The 22,044-nt window shown below is 41.5% G+C and overlaps 1 protein-coding gene across 1 annotated transcript; it reads left to right on the top strand.

The window, feature by feature from the left end:
* Positions 1–6,470: 6,470 nt before the first annotated feature.
* Positions 6,471–21,403, top strand: alp3 (alkaline phosphatase 3). The gene is made up of 11 exons (XM_079576134.1): positions 6,471–6,553; positions 9,909–10,025; positions 10,108–10,223; positions 11,287–11,461; positions 11,544–11,716; positions 11,799–11,939; positions 13,770–13,839; positions 14,777–14,911; positions 18,503–18,694; positions 20,623–20,739; positions 21,078–21,403. Exons 1-11 carry the CDS (start codon positions 6,481–6,483, stop codon positions 21,380–21,382), a joined length of 1,614 nt encoding a protein of 537 aa, XP_079432260.1. The 5' UTR covers positions 6,471–6,480; the 3' UTR covers positions 21,383–21,403.
* Positions 21,404–22,044: the final 641 nt, after the last annotated feature.

Genomic DNA, 22,044 nt, shown 5'->3' with positions numbered 1-22,044 from the left:
ACAAACGTCCACTTTCACCACATGGATGGACCACCACTCCTACATTTGTTTTTATTCGTCGGTTTAGGTTTTTATTATCAATCAATCAAACTTTATTTATAAAGCGCTTTTCATAACGAAAGGTATCGCATATTACAGATTACATGAGTCTTTTTGTTGACTTTAGGTTAACCAGGAGACCCCTGCTGGAGGAGCGAAGGGGCCGTGAAGGTTCAGGTAAAAGCAGTTCTATAAGATAAGAAGGCCCAGACCATTAAGACATTTAAAAACCATTAAAATAACTTTAAAATCAATCCTGAAACACACGGGGAGCCAATGCAGCGATTCTAAAACCGGTGTAATGTGGTCCCGCCACCTGGTCTTCGTCAGGACATGAGCTGCTGAATTTTGTAAAAGTTGTAAACCTGAGATTCTCTTTTTGGGAAGACCAGAGAGCAGGGCATTACTGTAGTCGATAGGACGGGTGATAAAAGCATGCATGAGCGTCTCCGTGTTGGCCCGAGAGAGAATAGGGCGGACTCTGGCTATGTTCTTTAGATGGTAAAAACCTATCTTTGTGATATTTTTAATGTGTGGAATAAACACCAGCTCAGAGACAAAAATCACACCCAGGTTTTTCACCTGTGGATTATAAGACAGTGACTGTAGTTTGCGTGAAAAGCCTCTCTCTCTGGGCCTCAGGACCGATGACTAAAACTTCAGTTTTGTCCTGGTTAAGCTGGAGGAAGTTTTCTGCCATCCAGGATTTGATATCTAAAAGTGCATCCATTGGCCTGGCGTCATCAGGAGACATGGAGATGTATATCTGTGTATCATCAGCATAACTGTGAAAGTTGACTCCATGTCTCCTGATGACATCACCAAGAGGGAGCATATACAGGTTAAAAAGCACTGGGACTAAAATCGAACCCTGGGGCACACCACATGTGATTTTATGGACCTTAGAGGAGCAGGTATCTACACTTACCATAAATGTCCTGTCTGTGAGGTAGGATGTAAATCATATAAGGCATATTTAGATATGCATTTCAGTGCGTGAAAGATTTTATGTTATGTATTTGAAATGTTGCGTGGCAAGTATTATCAGTTTTACACCAGCGAAGTGGTAATTTTATGGACAAAACAAAAAGACAGTTGAAGTACATAGTATACTTTCACCTCTGTAGTGGGGCTTCCTAAGTATTTTTCCTGAACTAAACTACAGCTCAAGTGGGTACGACGTTCTTTTCTTATTACGCTCCCCACAAATGGAAGGAAGTACAAAGACTTCAACTCTTTAGTGCCTCTCTCACATCTAAAACCGTTAGACTTGGAGATGTGTATATAAGCATATTTGAACTTTATGAGCTTTAATTGAAGATGTAAAATCTTCTCATAAATATTGTATTGTTATGCTCAGCCATCAAACAGGGCCCTAATGAAAAGGAGAGTGTTGTACTCACATTGGGCCTTCCCTGTATAAATAAAGGTGAAATAAAAAATAAAATAAAATGTACGCTCAAATGCGGCCTGGCATTAATTAACACATTAACACATAAACGCACTCCAGTAGCACTGCAGATCACGGCACATCACATGACACACGTGTGCACATGTGTTTGCATGAACTGTGAGTAACGACTTTAACATCTTTATCTGTTGAAGGAGAGACGGATCATTGGTTATTAAAAGTCAAGCACTACAGAGCTAACATCTTTCCTGTTCTTTTTGATCTTTTCGTTATTGTTAATTAAGTGATGATAAGAGTGATGTCATCATTGAGAGATGTGAGCTCAAGTTTGAAATTCTTTATTTAAAAGATGATCCTGCAATCATTATCAAAGGTGCAGCTGTCAGTGTTTTCAGTTCTCTTTAGCTGCGCATATGGCAACGAAAACTATTGTGTCCTATTTTTACTGTTTACGTCTTATTTAGTGGTGGGACTAGGTTATAGTGTTTAATTGACAATTAATCACATTCAAACATTTATATAGGGGATTTGTATTTCTTTTTCAGACGTATATATATGCTACATTGTATTTTCCCCCTTTTGAACTTATTTGAGGAGGAGATACAGGGAAAAGGAAACTGAGGCAGAGATGTCCAGACTTCCCGATCCCCGCACACCTCCAGACCCTGAGGCAACACCAGGCTAGCTCAGAGACATAGTTCCTCCTTTTTTCAATCAATTCCTTTAATTAATTAAGGGGAGACACTACAGGCAAAACTCAATTTTTTCAGGTTTTGGGCCAAATTGGTCTCTGAACATACAAGCTTTCACCCGGAAACAGAAAATATGCCTAATCTTCACAGTAACATGTTTAAATATTGCGCTGATTCAATGTTCCCCCATAGACTTATATGGGACGATGCAATTTCAAGGGCCTTTTTCTCAAAACACATTTTTCTGTCATTGTGGCGACACTATGTCCACGTCAGTCGGACCTAAAGACTTCACATTTTCCAGCCTTGGACTGAACAATATTTGGAAGATTTTTTCAGAGGGATTTTTGATTATCTAATCCCTAAGCCCCATTTATTGAGTTTTGAATGTCAAAAAATGAGGCGAAAATTACATTTTTACAAAATGTTCCACTAAAAAAACAGCTTATTTTAAAACTAAACAAGATATCCAAAATCCCCTCTGAGAAAGTCTTGGTAACTCATTCATCAATAAATGAAACCATACATTTGAATGTAGCTCTATCCATTATTCAGATTTCGTCGCCGAAAAGATGGGAAATTTGGTGCATTTTTAGGCATAAAACACCTTGTTCTTATATGAAAAGATAAAATAACAGAAAACTTGCCATGTATTTGTTTCTCACATTTATGCCAGTGATTGACAGCAAAAGCTTCAAATTGATATCTGTAAATATACATTTTTTCCCTATTCACCTGCAGTGTCTCGCCTTAATTAATCCAAATTAAAAAGTCCCAGCCCCACTAAAGTTCCTTTGTTTTGGAACCTGCTTTGATACTTTTTCAACATTTCCTTTTAGATACCACACTGGTGTCATTTAACGGTACCCGGTCTTAATCCTGTCCCTGTGTCTTTAATGAAGTAAAATAATGAACATGCTCGCCCATACTACCATTAAACAGATCTTTTTTCATCTCCTAATTCCCTCTTCTCGCGTCACTTGACTTCACACAGCATACCTTGTTGTTTTTGTCTTACTGAGAGGCGTCGCTGTGAGTCATTTTTTCCTGAATGAGTCTAACAGCGGAGCGGAGCACATGCAAAAGTGGCAGATGGCTCTCGCTTTGAACAACAGTTTGTCCTGCTGCTGCCTTTGTGATGTGGGCTTCCATCAAAGGCACGCTCTTGTGTCATGAATGAGCTTAATGAACTGTGCTAATAGGGATGCATTTTTCAAGACTTATGGTTAAATGAACTTTCGGGACAACTTGTTAGGAGCAATTATGTAGCAGCCGTAGGGGCCTTTCTCCATGTCTGGAATCTTGGTCAAATGTATAAGATTTGTCTGTCCGCTTTACTGATACTATTGTATATTGCATAAATATAAAAGGAGAAGCCGGGGGAATTTTCAGAAGAATTTACTGGATTTTGGAGGTGTTTAACCTCTTAACTCCCGCCTGAACCGAGAGGATCTTTTTCCTCACGTTATCAGATTTTTCATAATTTTTTTTCGTTGGGTATTCAACTCATTTTTGTAACTTTTTTGTCATTTTTTTGTCATTTTTTCTCACTTTTTTTTTTTTGTCAAATTTTGTCACATTTTTGTCCTTTTTTGTCACACTTTTGTCATTTTTCATCATTTTTTTATCACATTTTTGTCATTTTTTTCTCACATTTTTTTTGGTCAAATTTTGTCACATTTTTGTAAATTTTTTTGTCATTTTTTCGTCAATTTTTTAATCAATTTTTTGTCATTTTATGTCACATTTTTGTCCTTTTTTTGTCCTTTTTTTGTCACATTTTTGTAATTTTTTTGTCCTTTTTTGTCACACTTTTGTCATTTTTTGTCAATTTTTTATCACATTTTTGTCATTTTTTTCACATTTTTAGTCATTTTTTTGTCAATTTTTAAATCATTTTTTTGTATTTTTTTTGGTCATTTTTTGTCATTTTTTGTCACATTTTTATCACATTTTTGTATTTTTTTTGTCCATTTTGTGTCAATTTCTTGTGACATTTTTGCCATTTTTTCATCCATTTTTTTGTCAATGTTTTCTCACTTTTTTGTCACATTTCCATCATTGTTTTCGTCTCAGTTTTGTCGCTTTTTCACAGCTTTTTTCCAGAAGCTTTTGGACTGGGGTGAAGCCAAACTGGAGAAAATGTGCTCGGTGGGAGTTAAGGGGTTAAATATCGTCTTAGGTTTGCCAGATCCGAACATCACACACAGGTGCCATGAAGAGTTTACTTTATGCCGTTTATGGTTTCGGTATCAAATATGCAAGGCCATGCTGCACTGTCCAATGTTTACAGTCTGATAAAAGAAGCATTACTTCTAATTATACCTCCAGCTATTAAAGCATCTGTGAGCCATAAATACAAAATGACTACTTGGTAACTTCTAAATAATAAACCTAATCATTCCCCAGGGTGTCACATCTTTCATCTAATTTGCGTTTTTGAACAACACGTCCCCTATTATTAGTTCCTTGTGTTCCCTTCTCTCATTCTGTTCATTAAAATCCCATCAGTTTAATCAGTGACATCAGCTGTTGAGTAACTGTGATTGTTGGACGAGGACACGCACACACACGAGGCACATCTACCGTCTTCACATGGAGGAGGCGGAGGAGGTGCTTGAGAAATCACAAGAGCAGATGTCAGGTGTTGATACAAATGGATTTTTAGAAATTCTATGTAACCAGGTAGAACCTTAGCCCACAGTACTTTTCTTTAAAGGGGGGGTATTATGCATATGTCATTCCCTCATTAAAAACATGCCTGAAGTGTATTTTTGAGTAATCTGTAAAAACTCTGATGGCAGCCATTTTAGGGATAGGTTTGCCTGAGTCCTCCTAGGAACGCCCCCATCTCCTGGAGACGCCTCCGAGCTTTCGTCACCAGCCGAGTAAGCAGAGCCCCCTCCCCACTGATGCCACAGACAGCGTGTGGAGGGGGCGTGTCGGAAAGGGTCAGAGGTTCTTAAAGAAATAGAGGCCTATTTCAAGACATTCACTACAGCCATTTTGAAAGAGCAATTTTATACAAGGCAGTTATTCTAATTTACTGCATTTACAGACCAACAGAAGGTTTGGTCATCATTGTAGTGTGATATAGACTGGTGCTATGTGATTGAAAAAAGCATAATACCCCCTCTTTAGGATCCTAGCCCAGAGTAGCCTAGAGAGAGAGAAAAAAAAACATAGCCTCACAGATGTGGTTTGCCAGAGGATCCCGCCTCACTGACCCAGGCCTGTTCAGATGGCACTGCAGGGTCTTGGCCGAAGTATGTTAAATTGGCCTCACCTGCAAAAAAAAAGTCTTTGTAGTGGGCCTAGAGTGATGCCTCAAGAAACGTAATCCAATCGTCCTTTGACATATTCTTCAGATGTTTCAGAAACACATTTTGGCCTTTGGCGTTTCCTTCGTTGCCCACCTTTCTGTTTCTTCCATTCTAAAAAAATCCGGGAATCCTCCATGTGACTAATCCTTCACCAATAGTTCATTCTCTTTGCAATTACACTCCGGACTTTGGGGCACTGCCATTTCTGTCTTAGTTCTTCAGACGTCACATAATCCTTTAATGGGACACCTGCATCCAATTACTGCTACTACTACTACTACTACTACTACTACTACTACTACTTTTGCAACTTCTGCAATACCTTCTGATACGCTGCTGTACACTTCTACTCAAGTCAACATAAAACAAATATTAATTTTTGCCCATAAAATGACCCAAGTTCATTTTATGGAGCAATGATACACAATGAAATAGACAATGTTGTGCAAACAAGATGATACAAGACTATTTAATGCACAATAGGAGTGGGAGAAGTCGAAATGTGTACTCCTAAACCCTTTTTCCTTATGAATAAATACATATTTTGATGATTCCAGATGAATTGAATCTTCTCAGAGAACATGGAGAGCCAATGGCTCTTGTAGTACAAAGAATCATTCCCCAACTGTCTCCTCTGTTACATAATGCTCCAGCGTCTGATTATCTGACTGATACAAACACTTTATGATTGGCTTTCTCTGGTCTCCCCTTGAGCTTTACCCCTGACTGTAAACAACACTAAAAATACTTCAACAATTAATTCAACGTTTAGAGTTATTTGCATGTGAGTTTCACCACCCACATGGAGGGTATATTGGTGTCACTAAGTTGGGTTATTTTAATGTCATACATATTACTTTGACGCTTTTCAGTCAGTTTTTCCATTCCATATCACGAGTCCACCGATCGCCCGCATTTATGACCTGCTGTTAAAGATAATTGAGAGATATGAAGCCACTGGAAACATATTATTGAGGGATCTGCAGGCCAGTTGCCTTTGCCTTTCTGCCCGGACATGGCGTGGACAAGGAGAGCTGCCGCTTTGTCCGCTTTGCTTCTGCTCCTTTTGGGGTCATCAACCGCCAAAGGTAAGGAAACATAACTTTGTGAACCAGTTTCTGTCTTACTTTTGAACAAAGACCCGTTGTTTGTGTCTGTTTGTGTACTTGAAAGCATCTCGTCTTGCTTTGGGGCGTCTTTTCTCAGCGTAATAACTCAACACAATGAAGTTTCTTTTTCAAAGTCTGTCTCACTCTGACAGATAAAAATGCAAGGCTGCTCTATTGGCAATTGGACTTTATATTTTGACGTTTTTTTTCAAAAGATGCTACGGAAAAGTAAAGTTCTAGAAGTAAAATAGTGAGTAAAATATTTAAGGTATTGAAATAAAAAGGGGTACAATTGTTACTAAAAGTTTATTAAAGTGATAGTCTGTAAGTTTGCTGTAAGTGAGGAGAGATGGCGTGAAATTCCAAAGTAAACAATAAAATTCCTCCCTTTTTAACCAGAAAGCCCTTCTTAGTTTGCAGAATGAGGAGAGCAGGAAGAGAACTTTCCAAAGTAAACGATCAAGCTCCACCCCCTCACCCCTGATTGGACCTGACAGGCTGGTTCAAAGGAAAATCTTGTCTCATTGGTCAACGCTGGAGGATGCTATACTCTGATTAGTCGCCGGGAAGGAGGGACTTTATAAAAAATGATATATATTACAACTTTCTTTACATCAAAATGCAAGACCAGGTGGTCGATTTTGCACATTTTATAACATGTGTAAAACATTTCAACTTACAGACTGTCACTTTAAAGGGGCTAGATGCAAATTAGCCATTTCGTTTTCTGCCACCTCAGGTCTTATGTGTAACTGCACCTTCTATATTAAGCTCGTGCAAGATGGCACTTCGGACCCGAATTAACACCTTTCTGAGTGACAGTGCAGGATTTTAGAGGCAGTTGTGGTGAACAGGTCTGAGCTCATTCTAAACATTAGGACATGGCTGGAACATGTAGGGGAAGGGAAATACATCATTTTAACATATTGTAAAAGTGTGTAGTTCTGATATAGAGGGTGCAGTTACACCTATGACCTGAGGTGGCAGTAGTGAAATGGCCAACTTGCATCTAGCCCCTTTAAGTGAAAGATTATAGAGTTTAGAGAAAATACAGGGCTTATGCAGGTAATATCAGATACATGTAATGCTTTACAATGTCACAAACACAAACAAAGCTTTTTTTTTTTAGCTGCTGAAGCCAAACAGGAAATGAAGGCAGGCTCCAAAAGTCCCTTGCAATCATGGACTTTACACTGAAGCATTGCATTTTTCATGGCATTTTTTAATCTTTAAGTCATTATTGAACACAGGCTTGCCATTCTTACCTCAACCTGTTAGTCATAACATACACTACAGCTTCCTGTTTTTTTAATTTCAGTATTTTTATTTTAGTCATCCTCACTTAGTCCATCGCTTTCCTACAGTCTATGGTTCTATCAAACAGAGGAATTAGGGCAAGATTGAATGCCACTTCTTAAACCTGGGGTACCTGATTTTTCTTGTTTGGGTCACGTTTTTAGTTGTGGCTCAAAATCTATCCTGCACATCCCAATTGTTCAAGCAAATTAATGATATGCCCGTGAACACCGTTGGCGAAGTGAAAAAGTGTGGACCGCCCCCAAATTAAATTGCACTAATTTAGACCCTACTGCTATCTTTCATCACTCAACAAACAATGCAAAGTTGTCTGTTTTTTTGCTGGGTTTACAACATACTCTGAGGTGGCAAAAATAAATTAACTCAACAACGTCAGGTACCCCGGCTTTAAGCAAAATGGATACATATCAAAAGTTATAATAGTGCCTTAACTAGACGACATCTCCCAATAACGCTTCGTCTACTTCTCCAACTACTACCTCTTCAATACATCGAGCTGTATTTTAACACTTCTAAATCCTTGAAGTTGCTCGGGGGCATGTTGTAAGAGATTAAAGATGTGACAGATGCTGCTACAAACAAACTCAGCTCCTCGGGCGTAAAACACAACCCAACTTTTTATTCTCTCGCTCAGATAAGAAAAGAGGAGGAGGCGGAGGAGGAGTAGAGGGCGAGTGATTCAAGTGTTTTTTTCAAAGACACCACTGCAGTAAAAGGGCCTTTTACTTCTGAAACTGCGAATTAGATCCCCAACAAAAAAACTGTTATATCATCCAACATCTGGGCTCCTGTCCTTGTACCCACGCATCAACAAAACCGGCAAATGATGACAAATATGTGACACAGGACTTCACATTACAGCTTTTACACAGTAGCTATCAAACGCTGGTCTCTACAACGCTCCAGGATCAATAGTTTTGTAGGTTTTCTGGTGAGAAGGTCTGTAAGCATTGAATACCTTCTAGACAATCACTCCTGGAACGTTGTAGAGACCACTGTGATGGAAAATTAAGACTCTATGTCTACAAGGTCAAATATAACCTTTGATATTCCACATAAAAAAGTTAAGATAAACAAATCTAATCTATAACTCACATTTCTCTGACCAAAATAAAGTTGCTTCCCCCCCAAAAAAAAGGTTCTAATATTTTGTTAGACTGTCTTGAAGTCTCGTCCTCCCCGAACAACACTTTCACAATGTGAGCCTGGCATTGTCATCATGGAACATGTCTGTACCATCCGGGAATAAGAAATCCATTAACAGAATAACCCGGTCATTCAAGATGTTCATTGCTGAACCTAGATCTGGCCAACAGCAGCAGCCCCATATCAGTACAGATAGTTAAATCCAGAAAGCACCTTTTTTGGTCAGGGAGTGTATTTATGCAAGGTTTCGATCATACAGTGGTTTTGGCATTCGTCGTTTTGGTGCTTAAAGGGGGGGTATTATGCAAAATCGACTTTTTCAAGCTTTACATCATGTTGTTATGTCATTCCCTCATTAAAAACATGCCTGAAGTGTTGCCTTGGCACATTCACGTATTTTTGAGTAATCTGTAAAAACTCTGATGGCAGCCATTTTAGGGATAAGTTTACCTGAGTCCTCCTAGGAACGCCCCCACCTCCTGGAGACGCCTCCGAGCTTTCGTCACCAGCCGAGTAACCAACCACTGCTCCTCAGCAGAACCCCCTCCCCACTGATGCCACAGACAGCGTGTGGAGGGGGCGTGTCGGAAAGGGTCAGAAGTTCTTAAAGAGACAGAGGCCTATTTCAAGACATTCACTACAGCCATTTTGAGAGAGCAATTTTATACAAGGCAGTTATTCTAATTTACTGCATTTACAGACCAACAGAAGGTTTCGTCATCATTGTAGAGTGATATAGACTGGTGCTATGTGATTGAAAAAAGCATAATACCCCCTCTTTAACGATATGACATCACGGCCCTGAACTCTATTCACATACTTGTGCTTAACAACTTTCTATCTGTCTTCCTATCTCTTTCCTTGCGGTCAGTGGAGGAAGAGGACCCCGAGTACTGGAGATCCCAGGCTCGACAGACTCTAAAAACCGCCCTGAGCCACAAACCCAACACCAACGTGGCCAAGAACGTCATCCTGTTCGTGGGCGATGGTATTTCCACATAGTACATACAGTACATTGTGACAGCAGGTGGCAGCTTTGGCATGAATAAAACATCCTCCTTGTCCAACAGGAATGAGCATCACCACAATAACGGCGGCTCGAATACTGAAGGGACAGCTGCAGAACCAGTCAGGGGAGGACTACGTGATGACCATGGACACCTTTCAAGATGTCGGGCTCATCAAGGTACATGCACATTTATGAATATGAAAATCCAATCGCCCGCGGGTGCGTTTAGGATATGAAGCGGAGTCGGGCTACATTCATTTCTCCAGGCAGAGTGAGTCTCAATAGGTGTCTCTTCGGATTGACAATAGTGGTGATGAAAATGAGAAATGACGTGTGGCTTGACAGCCGCCGTATGATGAATAGTAATAGGTTTTACAAAGCACTTTACCATACAGTATTTATTACCTCTTCCATCAAGGCGTGCAGTAGGTGAATCTGAAAGCTGCTGTAAAGGAGTTCAGAAATGATAATGTAAGAAAAGACCTGTGGCACATTGGCTCGCCTCTGTTCAATGGCACATTATATATTTTTATGCAAACAATAAAACTTGATATTTGTGCGCAATTGTCCTTTGTCGCGTCTTGTGTTGAAGGTTTATAGGTCCGTCTGCCTGTGTTTTTGGGAGGTTTGGCAGATGTTTTTTGTCCTTATAAGCCATGAAGGACCCATCTTTTTAAGAGTAAACAAACAGCTGGCTCCTGAGCTAAAAACATTTGAGACCTACACATGTTCGTCTTCTGAAACAATGAAGAAGCACCAAGAGCCCCCCACACCTACAGCACAGTCACAAGAGGAGCTACAGCAAACAAAAAGGGACAAATGAGAAGATGGTGAAAGGCTGTTGTGGAGCGGAGGAAGCTGCGCAGGGGCAAGAGGAAGGAGGAGGTAGAGGAGCTGACCAGTGCAGGACACCACGCTCTGAAACAGTATCAAACCCAGGACGCAATGCTCCATTTCAGAGGATCACTCAAGGCAGTGCTCCGATTTCCACGATCTCCAAAAACGTGCAGGTTGTTGGTGTTGGCCCAAAATGGCGGCGTGTTCAGTCACAGCGGCTCAGTCAAGACTAACCTAACCTTGTTCAATGACAAATAAAGTACTTATTTACTTGCTTACTTAAAAATAGGTCTTGGATGGTCAGCAATGTAATGATTTAGGAGTCCGAGTCTTGTACAAAGATCTCACAGCACGTATAGAAAGATTAGGATTATTCATCTACTGTATGTTCCATGTGTTGCAGACCTACAGCGTGGACTTCCAGATCCCGGACAGCGCCGCCACAGCCACGGCGTATCTGTGCGGAGTCAAGACCAACCTGAACACGCTGGGGGTGAACGCCGCCGCCCGCAACGGAATCTGCAAGAGCCAGAAAGGCAACGAGGTCACGTCCATCCTCAAGTGGGCCAAAGACACAGGTCAGACCCCGCTTCAAATGAACGGAATCCTGGCACGGATTGCTCCAAAAATATTTAATACCACTTTCATTTTCCTCTCCAGGTAAATCCGTTGGCATTGTGACGACGACCAGAGTGCAGCACGCCACCCCCGCCACGGCCTACGCCCACACGGCCAGCAGGAAGTGGTACAGCGACGCCGACATGCCCGCCGCAGCCAAACAGGAAGGGTGCACGGACATCGCCTTCCAGCTCGTCAACAACACTGACATCGATGTAAGGGCGCGTTTCGTGTTTGTGTCTGATCCAGTCGACTGGTCCTACTACCTGTTGATCCTTTTGCTTTTGTATCGTGCAGGTGATCATTGGAGGCGGCAGGAAGTACATGACCCCCAAAGGAACCAAGGACCCGGAGTACCCTCGGGATTTCACCGCCAGGGGCAAGAGGCAAGACGGACTCAACCTCATCGATGAGTGGCAGAAGAAGAAAGTCGGAAAGGTGACAAATGTTTTAGGCGGAATTTCACTCAACAAAATAAGGGTTTCAATTGGAGAGACATAGAAGATGAGATTCCTACATGATTTTCAAGCTCCCGACCCGTACCTACTTTTAAGTTTCTGTGAAAACTGCTGCTTTTACATAAATTGGCAACTTCAATATCTGATCCAAATGTGCTTTTTTCTTAAGTGCTCGGAGTCACTGGTTTGTTGTGAGTGTTTCCCCTGCACCTGCTCTTTCCGCTCCACCACAATTGGCACAAAGGGCTGACCTCAGAAAAGCCTGGTCTGTCAACAACACGTCTCCTCGACTTTTGTGCCTGAACCCACCTGCAGCCAAACGGATGCAAAAGAGGGACAAGATTTTAACACGTGAGGGCAGTGTCTAAATGCTTGTCTGCCATGATACTTTATTGAGCAGTCTAGTATTAGTGAGATGATTTCTAAAAGGGTCAAGAAAGACGGCGATCAAGCTAAAAGCATTCCAAAATGGTACGCTCAAAGGTATGACCAATGTCCCAGTAAATGCCCATGTGAGTCTGTGACACCTGAAAAACTAAATCAAAGATTAGTCAGATTCCAAAATGTTATATACAGTCCCGATCAAAAGTTTAAGACCACTATAGAAAAATGGCAAAAATTCACATTTTAACAAGGCTCCAAGCAGAACTTCAGTGTGCAACAAGAAGAAATAAGAGGGGAACAAAAAATATTGTGCAAATCTTTTATTGAAAACAACAAACTGAACCATTGCACCATTGCTGCTGAGGCAGGACGCTGTAAAACAGTCATTTTGAATTTCTTAATAGATCTTGAGGGTTATGGAACAAAAAGTGAAGTGGAAAACCCAAACAAAAGTTAAAAAAATTGGGTCGAGGACAGTCCTGTGTCTTGACGGTCAGCCTATCAGATCCTCGTTCATGCTGGTGACAGTTTTTTGGGTCTTCCACCCTCAGGATCTTCTGAGAAATGAGTAGAAAGGACGTTATGAAAGTGTGAAAACCGAAGTAGAGTAGAACCAGAACCAGTAGAACCAGTAGAACCAGAAAATAACACCAAAACCACATTTTTGCACAGATTTGGCATTTTAACCACGTGTGGTGCTAAACTTTTGATCAGCTGCAAAACAGACTATTTCAGTTTGATGGTTGTTTACAATTAAAGCTTAACTCAAAACTTCACTCAAAAGTTTTAACTTTTTGAGCCTTACTTTTTAAAGCTTTACAAATGATTTACTCAAAAAAAAAAAAAAAAAAATGTTTCATCTCACTCCCTTTTCTTCTTGTTGCATATTTAAGTTTTACTTCGAACCTTGTTTAGATCCAACCATGCAAAATGTGAATTTTTTGCCATTTTTAAACTGGTCTTTGGATCAGGACTGTATTAGAATGGAAAGAAAAAGCAAAGAAGCTGAAATGTGCAAGTCGGAAGCAGCAACTCCACTGGGCCGCTCCTTTCTTTCTGGTAGTAGTAGCAATAGTAGTAGTAGTAATAGCTGTAGCAGTAGTGGCAGCAGCAGCATAATTTGTAGCAGAAGTGGCAGCAGTAGTAGCAGTAGTAGTAATAGTAGTAATAGTATTAGTAGCAATAGCAGTAGCAGTAGTGGCAGCAGCAGCATCATTTGTAGTATCAGTAGCAGCAGTAGTAGTAGTAATAGTAGTAGTAATAGTATTAGTAGTAAAAGCAGTAGCAGTAGTGGCAGCAGCAGCATCATTTGTAGTAGTTGTAGCAGTTGTAGTAGTAGTAGCCGCAGCTTCATTTGTAGCAGAAGTAGCAGCAGTAGTATATCCCCGTCCTTCCTCCCACTCACCTGGAGTTACTGTGCTTCTAGGTCGCCCGCTATGTGTGGAACAGAACAGACTTTGATGCAGTTGACCCTGAAACCACGGACTATCTCATGGGTGAGGGTTTTTTTTTTTCTTCTTTTGAAAAAAAATGAACGCATTCCAACTGAGCCATTGTCCAACTCTGATTCAAAATGCTGAGTTTGGCCTCGGAGGGATCCGCACATACTTGTTATTAACCTTAACCCAGTTCCCTGTCCGCCTTTGAGTGACAATAGTTTATGAGTCACAGACAATAAAACACTTTTTTTTATCAATCACGAATGGGCAGTAAGATTTTTATTTTTTTCAAGAAATACAGTATTCAAGCTAGCATGATCTGGAGAGATAGTGGCTGTCTTTATTGCATAATGAGAAAAGATTTATGTGAGGTTTTAACTGACCTACTTATAAATATGATATAAAAAAACACCAAAATTCATAATTCAACTGTTGATCAGCGCGTGAGTGAAGCTCGAACAACAATTTGTTGTTAAATGAGTATGTTGTCGTGGCAGGTATGATTTTACCCAACTTATATCATAAACTCAGGCATAGAGAAAGCCCAAAGACCATATTTATGCTTGTACTAAAGAGAATTGGTGAGAGAGAAGAGGGTGCAGATGAGAGAGTTTGGTGAAGGCAGATGAGGGATAAGGGAATATGGCTGAAGGATGGAGGAAGAGGTATAAGGATCCCAAAGAGGTGTTTTGTGGAAACCTTTGCTGGTTTGAGGAGGGAAGTGGATACAGAGGAAAGGGTTGGATGAAGTCAGATGATTCACGGTGTGACGCCAATACAGTCCTGTCGTGGGCTTCCTTCATCGTTTTGAGAAACCTCACTGTAGTTTAAATTTAGTTTTTTTTCGGAGGTGGTGAGGGCTGCTGTCTTAGTGTCTTCTCTTCATCATCTCTGATAATAGCACTGGTATCCTGCTGCCCTCCCACTTCATGGGTAAGTTCAGGCTCTGCGCAGTATGTGCTTCTTAGCTGTTCCTTTCCTCCGTCCCACGCAGCTCTGTTCGAACCTGGAGATCTGCGCTTCGAGGCGGAAAGGGATCCCAAAATGGACCCTTCAATAGTGGAGACGACGGAGAAGGCCATCCGCATCCTGCAGAAGAACAAGAATGGCTTCTTCCTGCTGGTGGAAGGTGAGGACCAACTTTTGTTTTCTATAATGGGGGTTATAACTGAAAGACTTCCAAGTTTTCATCTGTGATACATCTGTAGCTGACAGTCTCTTGCATGACACAATGATGAGATCCGGCTCCAGCCTATTCTTCTGCATGAGATCCCCCATCCCCCGTCCCCACACAGTACTGAGACATTATGGGACATGCAGTTTTAGCCATAAAACACTGTATATAGATCAGAAAAGATCTCCTCAAGATGGTATCCTAAGTGCATGAGTTACCCAGATTCAGCACTGGGAACAACACAAAGCAGGATAATGGTTCTTGTCCTTGTTCCAACTACTTTGTGCCACCCACTGACCCGGCACTGATTTGACTAGTGGCCATTCTGGTACACTTCAGGAAAAGTGTCCCCTATGTCCAGATAGGATTTATTTTCCTCATAGAACGCCAGGCATACACGTTTTCATACTCGACCTTCAAAACCTATCCGTTTTACCATCAAGTCCTGTTTCTCTCTTCAAAATTTGTGTATGCCCCCTAAAAAAACAACAACGATTCGCTTTTCCCAATAACTTATGGGTAGTTGTTGTTTGCAATATGTCCAGTCAGTGACGCTGCATATTGTGTATCCAAGACCACCACATTGTGTAATTGAAAACCTTGGAGACGCAGGGCTAAAAATAGAGGAAAAAAACCTGTGAACAAGGAGTTCAGATCAATCCAATCAGTGAAGCCCTTAAGGCAATTAAAATGTACATTACGGTAATTGCACTAACATCAATACATCTCTGTTAATAATATGTCCATCTTTTGTATTGGTTTGTCCTGGTGTGTTGGTGAGCACGAGCCCTACAGCAGAACACTGTGTGAGAGAAGAGACTGTTCTTGCGGAGAAGTGACATTGATTGCACATACACAGATCACAGTGTGACCGCCTGGCGCCTTCCTTTACTGCACAGGATACAAACTCTCCCTCGATTTAGCTGAGTGCATTTTGAGGTAATAAAATCATGCTCTGTTTAAATGAGTAGAAGTGTTTTGGACATCAATGTAAAAAAAAATATGAATATAAAAAACATCCTGTTACATTAGGATCACTGTATAGAGGCACAGGCATCTGTAAGCTCTGGGTTTTGTCACGCTCTTGTAGCTCTGTGAAAGGTGATTGTGACCTGGTTTGGAATCAAGTACTGGTTTTGCACTGGTTTAGTCTTGTTTCAGAAAACAGTTAGCTCTAAACCTTCACATTAACCGAGCACATTATCTCCAGCTCAGCTTTACTCAAATCTAAGACTTCATCTAAAAAAACTCGAAGTTTCTTCCTCGCTAAGATTGTCACACTTCCATCCTTTTTAGTTGTGTTTTCATCAGGTTTTTGTTGCTTTTTTCAAATGTTTTGGTCCCATTTTTGTGGCTTGACCACAGTTACAATACATTACACACGCAAACATGTCATAAAAGCATTGAAAAGGTGACAAAAACCAGACAATAATGCCACAAAAAGCAGTGAAAACGTAATGTGGCAAGAAAGCATAAAAAAAGCTACAAAAATGTGATAAAAAACGAAAAAAAAAAAAAAAACTTGACAAAATTGCCACAATAAAGGAATAAAAACGTGACAAAACTGTATCAAAAAAGCAACAAAAATGTGGCGAAGATGCAACAAAAGAGTAATGGAAACGGGATTAAAAAAAGCAACAAAAATGACTAAAACGTTCTAACAAAAACAAGGATGAAGCTTACATGAGTTTTGCAAGTCTTTCAAATGAGGCGTCACACTGGCTTTGGGTAAAACAGGAGAAAATGTGCGCGGTTAAGGAGTTAAAAAGTACAATCAAGTGTTTTTGGGTTGGGAGAAGAACTGACTCTTTTAAGAATTACCTTTTTGGTCTACCTTGTCACTGAAATGTGTCGCTCTGCATTTGAACATGCAAACTCCACACTGAAAGGGCCGAGAATCGAACTTGGGACTGTTTTGCTCCATGGCAAAAGCAAATTGCCCCAGATGCCCAAAGCCACTTTACTGTACAATGTCAGGTGTTATCCATTCCGTCTGGGGCTCTGGGGCAGACTGACAACCCCCTCTCAGACCATTATTACTGTACCAATCACTCACACATTCATGCATACAGTTATTTGCCTAGAAGCAGAGTCTAAGGAATGGGGTTTACCGTGGGCCAGACACTTTCCTATAGTTTCTTTGTTTGGATGTTGACATGTTTACCTGTTTTGTCAGCAGCTTTTTCCTCCTCAAATGAATAGATGTCAGGCATAATGCAGACAGCTCACCCGGTGCACTTGTTAACCTCAGCCTACCTCCGCTTTCCTGCAGAGGTGGAGAAGACAGGTGCGATAACGGAAGCGCTGAAAGAAAAAGTTGATGTCTTTGAATTACACCATTGAGTTTTTTTTTTGGTACTTTTTTATCCCTGTTATCAGTGTTGAGACCGGTATGAACAGGAAAGAAACAGCCTGTCCTGACAATAACGCAGGGCTTGGAGAAACTTCTGAAAAGTTGAGTGTAAAAGCTTTGGGGGATGTCATCTATTTGGCATTTGCAATGAACTTTTTTGGAGCTTTTAGCCATGCAATTATGTCACAAACCTACATGGAGCAGGGACGGACTGGCCATATGTCCATTCTGGAAGAGCACAGAAGGGCCACTGGCTCTAGGGCCACCCGTCCCACCTCCACCGAGCTTTACCCAAATCTAAAAGCTAAAAAGAAATAATAGCGAGAAAAAGAGGATGAAAAGTCAACAAAAACATGAGGAAAACACAGCAAAAAATGATAGAAAAAATTATCAAAAAAAGAACAAAGATATGACAAAAATGTGGCGACGTGACGAAGAATTTCCATCACTTTTGTAGGTCTTAGCTTTCAAATGAGGTGTTGCATTGCTGCTCTCCAATCAAGAAGCTTTTATTATAAAAAAAAAAACATGAATCTAAAAGGAATTCCGTGGAGTATGGTGTACCACAAGGTTCAATTTTGGGACCATTATTATTTATTTATATTAATGATTTTGCTTCTGTCTCTACGACCACCTTTCCCGTTCTTTTTGCTGATGATACCGATCAAAAAAATAATAGTAAAAAGCCGAACTGGGGAAAATGCACTCGTTAAAGGGGCTGGAAGCAAGTTCGCCATTTTATACTCACTACTGCCACCTCTGGCCATATATGTAACTGCACCTTCTATATTAAGCTCGTGCATGACGGCAATTCGGGCCGAAGTGATACATTTTTGAGTGACCGTACAGGATTTTAGAGGCAGTTGTGGTGAACAGGTCTGAGCTCATTCTACACATTAGGACATGGCTGGAACATGTAGGTGGAGGAAAATACTTAATTTTAACATTTTTAAACTCCTTATAGTCCCTTTAATGTTATGGCGGGTGGTAAGAGGTTAAAATATGTAATTTGGGCCAGGCTGGTCAGAGTCCTGGGCTGTTTTTCAGTCCCAGTCCGCCCCTGACATGGAGGGTGTTTTGTGTTCACAGCACGTAGGGTTTGATTCCTGAATACTTATAGGGCCTTTTTTTGTGCCAAACACACACGTTTCCCACGTTTCCCGCATTGATCCTCGTGTTTCCTTTGTGATGAGGCGGGAGGATCGACCAGGCGCACCACGACGGCCGCGGCTCCATGGCGCTCCATGAAACGGTCGCCTTTGACAGCGCCATCGCCAAAGCGCTGGAGCTGACCAAAGAGGAGGAGACTCTGACTGTGGTGACCGCTGACCACGCTCAGCCATTCATCTTCAACGGATACCCCTTCCGAGGACAAAGCATTCTGGGTAAGTGGGAATCAATGCAATGATAAATATTCATCTACGATTTCTGACCTGAAGAGGTCCCTCCCACCGGTCCCCCCCCCAAGCTGGACAAAGATGTTGATACATTACCGGCCAAATGAGCCGATAGGTCAACGGGGTCCAGTGTCTATTCAGCCCGGTGACCACATCTCTCTCTATTCCCTGTGGTCCCGGTGTGATGAATGTTCTAGAACAGCCCCTGAGCTCTACATTAGAGGGAGACTGACAGACTAATGGTTTATCTGAGAGACTCTCGACGCACTTTAGACCTTGGGCCCCTGGGATCCTCCTCTGCACATACTGCAGTGCGTATGTTTGACTGTCGAATGCACAAAACAATTACCAGTGGAAGTAAATCGATTCTAGTTGTAGTGGAGCTAAATTGTATAATAGCGAAAAGAAGTAGTTTTGATTTTACAATGGGCATTTGAAGCAGACCAGGATCAGGTTTGTCCTTGAGATGTTTCTACAATTTACCAGGAATCTTCCTGTCGTAAATGAAACGGATTGGACTTGATTTGGAAAGACACACACCTCACGAAGATCCCACAGCTGACAGGGAACGTCAGAGCAGAAACTTCGCCCTGAAGTCAAAGGAACTGTCTGTAGATCTCTAACACAGGGTTGTATCGAGGCACAGATCTGGGGAAGGGGACAGAAAAATAGTTGAGGCACTGAAGGTCCTGAAAAGCACAGTGGCCTCCATTATTTGTAAATGGAAGAAGTTCAGAACCACCAGTGTTGTATACTACGAAGCTGGATTAAAGGGTTAGTGGGTAAGTTTAGCGTTAACCCTGGTTTTGGTGTATTACAAAGCTGGATAACTTCAGGGTGGATCTCCATGGAAACATGCCATTAGTCCATAACCTGCTTTATGGGCTAATGGCAGGTTTAGTTCCCAGTGTAGATAAGAAGACGGCTCTTTGAGAGAGAATCCTCTGCTTTGTCACCCAAAATCGGTGGTGTACAGAGTGAGCACCTTCAGCAGCAGCGACAGAAGTCTTTTATATCAAAGCGCGCATGGATTTTATAAAGTAGTGACATCGTTCTAGCTTTTTCTACACATGTGGCTAATGCAGAGTGATTGTAGATTACTACATGAAAAAGGCTTATCTCGTTGCATTTAAAGCAGTACCAAGTAACTCATGCCCCTAGTGGGAATAATCACCACTGCGATTAATCAACAGTTTGCTCTGAAAAGCATCAAACATGAGGTCTATTTTAGGGCAATACACAACTTTAATAGTTTCCATCATACTTTATTTGTTCAGATCTAAAGTGTTGCCCTGAGGAGAGAGGAGGGGGTCAGAGCCCAGCGAGGAGCACGTTTCTGATCACAGCAGACTTATATCCAATCACCTTTGCATGAGCCTCTGACAGGTGGGCGTTTTCCCATCATGCACGGGGCAATTGAGCCACTGAAGCTCTTGGGGAGATACAGACCTCGTTGTGGTTTCATAAGCTTTCCATGTCCCACGTGCTTGTGACAACAGAGCGAGTCTGGAGAAAGTCTAACGAAAATCTAACCAGCATGCATTCGTAGTATAGCCCAGGACTCTTCCCAGAGGTGGAAGCCCGACCAAAGTGAGCAATCAGGGGAGAAGGGCATTGGTCAGGGGGTTGACCAAGAACCCATGGTCAATCTGACATGAGCTCCAGAATTATTCTGAGGAATACACTGTGGGACCTCAGAGGTGTGTGTTTTTCCAACTCAATTCCAATCCTTTTAATTTAGCACATTGCCATTATGGGGCATTATGTGTTCATTGATTAAAATAAATAAATAAATAGAATCAATTTTGGAATCAGGCTGTAACATAAGAAAATGTTGGAAAAGTGTGCGGTGTGAATACTTTCCGGAGGCACTGCATAGACAACAAAGAAAACAATACTGTTTCATTGTCCCTCAGGTAAATCTCCACTGTGGGCTTCGGACGTCCTGCCCTACACCATGCTGATGTACGGGAACGGACCGGGACATAAGAAAATCAACGGATCTCGCCCCGACCTCCGAGATGTGGACACAAGTAAGAAAACATCCACCGAGGAAACTGAGAGATTCTTTTTCTAAACTCAGAACGAGAAAATCCTTTATAGATAAGATGAGCATTCAGATCGGTCAGGGGGATGGATCAGACAGCAAATATCTGAATGTCTTTTTAAGTTTCTGTTATGTAGAAGGAAGATTGGGCAGATTTGAAAACAAGAGTTCCTTAGTGTGGGTTTACAAAATAAACAGGGCCAATAAGCTGTGACAGATGCATGGATTTACATATGATGACACAGGACGTCAAACATGATGTTGGCTGAATGAAAACTAAAGATAACAAGAGCTCGTCGTCTGATTTAGTTTATTCCATTTCAGAAACCAACAAATACGTGCAATACGCGGCCGTGCCCACCCAGTCGTCCACTCACAGCGGGGAGGACGTGGCCATTTTTGCTCGCGGCCCCATGTCTCACCTGTTCCAGGGCGTCCAGGAGCAGAACTATGTGGCTCATGCCATGGCTTACGCCGCCTGTGTGGGAGAGGACCAGAGCCACTGTGTGTCCACTGTCCTGCCCACACGAGACATCGACGACGACGACAACAACCACGCTCCGGCCACAGGGGGCGCTCTCCTCAGCTGCCTGCTCAGTGTGATGCTAGTGTTTACAATCTTTATGTAAACTGTGGAGTTCCTTGGCCAAGTCCTAGTTAGTCCTGGTTCAAAAGACTTGAGACCAGATTGTGCAATAGTTCAGACTTCAAACCAATTTTAACCTTGATTGGTCCTGGTTTAGTCCATTTTTAGACCTGGTTTAGTCTTACTTCAGTCTTTTTTTTAAGCTCGTGCATGACGGCACTTCGAACCCAAAGTAATAACTTTTTGAGTGACAGTGCAGGATTTTAGAGGCAGTTGTGGTGAACAGGTCTGGGCTCATGCTAGAACATGTAGGGGAGGAATATACTTAAACTCTGTATAGTCCCTATAGATAGAATCTATAATTGTCCTCATGACACTATTGATTAGTTTGCATCCAAATTATGACCTTTTAAGCATTTTTTGTAGTTGACAAACATGTTTTGGCTACATGAAATGATGAGTTGTTTTTCTCAACATTGTTCGAAGCTGGTCATAATGATCACATGTAAAACGGGTCCTAATGACACTAATTAGGGTTTCCATTTTTTCACCTAGAAAGTTGGCTTTGTATGGCAACTTCGACTTGAAACCTGAGCACTGTTTGAATTGCCTTTTGTTTCTCTGAAATGTACCTGAAAAGCCACGCAGCTGAGCATTCCACTAAATAAATGGAACACAGCACAAGAACACTCCTTTTGTCACGAG

This window comes from Gobius niger (assembly GCF_951799975.1).
Source record: "Gobius niger genome assembly, chromosome: 1".
Lineage (NCBI taxonomy): Eukaryota > Metazoa > Chordata > Actinopteri > Gobiiformes > Gobiidae > Gobius > Gobius niger.
The sequence above is the reverse complement of the archived record's forward strand: the minus strand, read 5'-3'. Positions and strand labels throughout refer to the sequence as shown.

Excerpts from the sequence above, each read along its gene's own strand:
- alp3 (XM_079576134.1), top strand. The coding sequence starts at position 6,481 with ATGGCGTGGACAAGGAGAGCTGCCGCTTTGTCCGCTTTGCTTCTGCTC. Across the intron at positions 10,026-10,107 it reads CATCCTGTTCGTGGGCGATG|GAATGAGCATCACCACAATA; the intron begins GTATTTCCACAT and ends CTTGTCCAACAG. Across the intron at positions 11,940-13,769 it reads AGAAGAAGAAAGTCGGAAAG|GTCGCCCGCTATGTGTGGAA; the intron begins GTGACAAATGTT and ends CTGTGCTTCTAG.